We start from the raw sequence: 5,000 nt of genomic DNA, 5'->3' as shown, positions 1-5,000 counted from the left end.
TGTTTTCTGTCCTCCAGTCTGATGTTATGGAAGCAAAATCGGACCAGCGCATGAATGCATGCAAACATAATTTTGCCAAATGTGTTTTAATTGAACATTTTCAGGATTTATTATTAGCAGTTTCCTCACCAACCCCAGTTTGGAAAACCTTTCACATTTCATTTAATTTCAATATATTTATAAAGCACAATTAAAAATGTGCTGTACAGAATACATAACCATTACATACAATACAGAAAGTAAACAACAACGCATCAGATCAAATAAAAAAAAAAAGATTGTAACTTAGATTTAAAAATAGATGTTGTGGGAGTTAGGGTCGATTCGATTAGATTTCGATTCTAAATTAGATTCGACTCAGTGATTATAGATTTAATACAAATCCTATATTATTATTTTTAAAGAACAGTGGCCATAAGTTTACAAGTGATGAATTAATAAAAAGAACTTAAGAGCCACAAACCTGTATATTTAGGTACACTTGGCTCCATTTAAACAGAACCCAACTCTATGCATTCAATGAAACGCAGGATTTGGTGTAAAAAGGACATTTTATGCATTTTATACGCGATCGTATCGTCAAACACGGTCAGCTTATCTTTAAGATGAAACACAAACTCTCACAGCATTAGCTGTAAATGCTAGCCTATGAACAGTGGAGGGAAACTAATACTGGCTTTGGGTGATGATAATTAAATATGGGGGGGAAAAAAACGATAAATAAATTTAACATTTAAAAAAAAAAACATAAATCGAAAAATCTATTTTTTCACCCAGCCCTAGCGGACACAGGTTAGTGTTGGCGCTACGCTAGCGCTAGTCTGTGTGTTTTCCCTCCCTCTCTAAGTGACGTTTAAACAACCCCATCGTGAGCCAGAAGGGTTTGCACACGCACGGTTACCCAGAAGCCCCTGCTGCGGCCACGAGGACGCCACACAAACCAAACACACAAATCCAGGAGAAAGACGCTTTTCCTGCGGTCTGAAGCCCTGACACACACTCGCGGAGGAAAAGCGGCTTTCCAAACTCACCTCACGGCAACACTGGACACACACATCTGGAAGAGTTAAGATTCTGAGATCTGACAAATCTATTTGTTTTTGAGGTTATGCATGAATAAAAACTTCACTGAACATTATTTGTAGCTCCTGCCGTCCAATAATCACAATAAGCTCTGATGCTTTTGATATGAAGCAAAGTCTCAGCTTTCAAACAATAAATGTTTCAACTTTGACATAAACCAGATCGACTATTCCGACTCATTTTAGTGCCGTGTGTGTCGAGGAACACTGAGCTCTCTTTAATGCGGAGCGAGAAGTAAGTCAATAAAGTACCGGTCAGTACAGAAAATGGTTCTTTATTGATTTTAATTGATTTCAATATGATAGTTAAATCTCAAGAATCTATCTTTTAGTCTGTCTTCGGTTGATGCGTGAACACAACTTCTCTAAAGGATATTTGTAGCTCCTGTCATACAATAATCACATTAATTTCTGTGCTTTGATGCTTTTGATTTGAAACAAAGTCTCAGTTTTCAAATTCTGTCAGTTCCATCACTAAAGTCAGTCAGTAAATGTGTGTTTGTGTGTGTGACAGAAGAACCGATCATCTCTTCCTCTTCACTACTAGTTACTGCAGCAAATACACATGATGAACATCAGAAGGAAAGTTGAAAGATACAGAATACTGAAATCATTCACGTCTCATTTACTCGAATAATCTGTGTTTCAACCGCGGAAAGACGTCAATAAAACAGCTTGAGAACAATATATCACGTAATTTACCTCAGGAGAGACATCAATGACCATAAACATGTTAATATACTGTAAACCCTAACGCTCAAAGTATTGGTTTGAGTTGGACAAACTTAAATTAAACTAATTAGTTCAGTCAAATAAACTTTTATGAGTATTTAGCACTTTCTTATTCTTTCAAGTTCACAGAACTGATATATTGTAAGTAAACTGAACTCGTTTCATTGTTTTGAGTTTATGAAATTATTTCTTTTAATTTAGACGAACTTAAGTTTCACTGGAACGTCTGGGATGTCTATTTCCCAGCATGCTTTGCCAATTGCACTCGAAAGGGAGAGTAAATGCTAAAATTAAGTGTACTATAATGTGTTTTTGTGTGCCAGATTAATGTTAAGTGGGAGATTTAGTAGTGATTAATGTTTTGTTATGCTAATTTAGAGGAAGTTCTGTTAATGTTGGTTTTAGGATAGTTATGATCATGGTGACGAGTGGAGCATGATCTCGATCTGAGAGTGAATAATAACTTTATATTGTTGCGCTCACACAGCAAGTGCTTCTGTATAACACACTAATGCTAATATGTTAACTAATGAATTAGTATGTTAGCAGATTAGCTTGTTAAAGCTAACTAAGTTTAAATACTAATAAAAGTGTTCACATTGAGATTACATAAAAGTTTTAAGTTAATTGTATGAATTAGTGTACTCATTCATTTTAATTGTTCTTAACTTGAAATGTTTAAGTACAAAATACAAATCTGCTAGTTCTGCTGACTTAAACTTTGAATTTCAGAACTTAAAAAATTTGAGGCAATTGATTGTTTGTTTTGAGTTCTGCCAACTTATTCGGGTTTACAGTATTTTAATAACTACATTTTTTATAAAACAAAATAACTATATTTTATGTTAAAAAAAAGTCAGATAAGTTTAGCATGATATGAGGGAGAGTAAATGATGATAGAATGATAATTTTGGGTGAACGATCCCTTCAAGTATTAATTTATCCTCGTTTCTGTAAAAAAAATACTTGAGAAATTATATCAGATTTAAGTTCTATTGTCTTCATAATTGTCCTCAGTAACTCTACTTTGTTTTGTCAATTTGAATTTGTTCGCTCAATAAATGTAAAATGTCTCATTCACCAAGGCAACTACTGATTTCTTGTTTAGCTTGTTTATGTATAGTTTATAGGACACTTAATATGTGACGTGAACAATGCTATCTTTGTTTCTAAAGGAGCAATCCTCTAACAAAACAGAGATATCTGACATATGGCTTCAGAAGAGCTCAAAACTTGACACACAAACCTCAAGAACGATGACAATCAACGTAAGATGAGACATTACGACAACAGATACTCGTAACACTTTAAATAAGGTTCATTTGTCAACATTAGTTATTAATAAACATGACCTAACAATGTACTTTTGTGCTAAAATACTTTTAAAGCATTTCTAATTTTAGAAGAAAAAATCTGAACTTTTTTGAACCAATCTACATTGTTAGTAAATTAAAAACACACATTTTTCACTGAAAAGCACCTATAATGATTTTTACATATAGACACAATTTCACTTGGAAGTCCAAAACATCCAAGAATAACTTTCTCAAGGGAAAAATCCAAACTTCAGGAGGTTATGTTTGAGTTCACAGTAAAAAAAACAACAACAACAAAAATACACCAAACCTTTGCTGCCGTTTTTCTTCATTATGGTAAATTCACCCATTCTCAGACTAAATAGATGTAAAATTGGGACTTTAAATGAGCTGGAGATTAAAACTCCAAGTTCTTTGGTTAAAAATGATATATGGCACTTGATGACGGCAGCTAGAATGGGTTAAAAACTGAGTGAGACGTACAGGCGAGTCCGGCTCCCCAAAACTGGCTTTATTTTATTTACAATGTAGAAGATGTGTCCAAAAAAAGTTCAGGAAATAAAGTAAACAGATTAAAATTAGAAATGCTGGTTGAGTAGCTCAATCCATTTACTAACAAACTAATGTGAATGTTTTTTCTTTCCTTGTTGGGTAATAAAAATGCGTCTAAATATCCCCAATAACAAAAACACAAGCACAAATGTAATTTATTTTTCTTCCAAATTATTATTAGGCATTTTATTTTTATTTTTCTGGACTCCAATTTAATGGTTACATTTAATCTTAATAATTTTTTAATCAAAAAGCATGTTTTTAAATGTTGAAATCATGAAACGTATAGAAATTATTAAAAGTTAAACAAAAAAAATATATATTAGGGCCTTATGAAATTTAAAATTCAATCCCATTTTGTTTTTCCCACGTTCTGTTTTCCAATTTTAATTGCCCATGTTAATCAATTGAATTCAAAAAATTGTTACGTGTGGACAAAATGTCATGGCGCACACACACATAAGTTTGTTAGTAAATGGATTGAGCAACTAAACCTGCTCACACTGAAATATAATGACCAGCTTAACAGCTTAAAGCCAGTCTGTATTTCTCCAGTGAATGATCATGTCAGCATCATTACAATCATCTTAAAAACACAAGATGAAACTCCTGCCATGTGCAGCCAATAAACATTAACCAGCTACATTAAAACAAGCAAACTGCTAATAAAAATAGCATTACTGCTCGTGCTCATCTGAGACTAGTTATGAATTTATGTCCTCAGTTTAACATCCCATCCACACTGAGACGGTTTCATAACTCCTTCAGTCATTCACCACTTGATCCTCATCAATTTTGCAGTGAAAACATCATTTGAACAGCAGATACTGAAATATTAGACCTGCAAATGATGCTCAGTATCTTATAAATATAGCAGTCCCTCACGGTGTCACCAAAACACGTTACTATTATAGTAACAGTAGCGTTACTACGTTACTATATATACGACACAGTGTAATATCTCATCATAGTCGCTATAAATATGATAAAATATCGCCAGACGTCTGTGATGTTGTAGTTATTGTGATAATAATTGCATGTGTGTGTGTTCTGCTGATATTCGTGATGTTTTGACTGATTTCTGGTGTGTTTTCGTACCTTTCCGGACGCTCCGTCTCCCAGAAGCACAATCTTCAGCTGCCGCTCCTGAATCTCCTCCTCGGAGTCCGACATCACTCAACACTTCTTCAACACTTCAACACACACACGATAATAACACGATAATAATCAGAGACAGAGATTTAAGCGCAGCGGTTAATCTGATCACGGTGAAGCCGCCGCCATCTTCCCTCAGCGCGAACCAACACACACGATCCTC

General features: G+C 34.2%; 1 protein-coding gene across 4 annotated transcripts in view; it reads right to left on the bottom strand.

The window, feature by feature from the left end:
* Positions 1 to 5,000, bottom strand: part of rab28 (RAB28, member RAS oncogene family) — a 29,649-nt gene that overhangs the window by 24,442 nt on the left and 207 nt on the right. For 3 of the 4 annotated variants that reach the window (XR_013799663.1, XM_079630022.1, XM_079630020.1), the window contains exon 1: positions 4,781 to 5,000. This exon is cut by the window's right edge. Coding sequence is in view for 3 of the 4 variants with exons in the window: in XM_079630022.1 (XP_079486148.1) it covers positions 4,781 to 4,855 (75 nt within the window). In the remaining variant the exon portion in view is untranslated. The remainder of the gene's footprint in view (positions 1 to 4,780) is intronic. The other variant, XM_079630021.1, reaches the window with a different exon arrangement.

This window comes from Phoxinus phoxinus (assembly GCF_949152265.1).
Source record: "Phoxinus phoxinus genome assembly, chromosome: 12".
NCBI lineage: Eukaryota > Metazoa > Chordata > Actinopteri > Cypriniformes > Leuciscidae > Phoxinus > Phoxinus phoxinus.
Note: the sequence above shows the minus strand (reverse complement) of the source record. Positions and strands in the feature narration are given on the sequence as shown.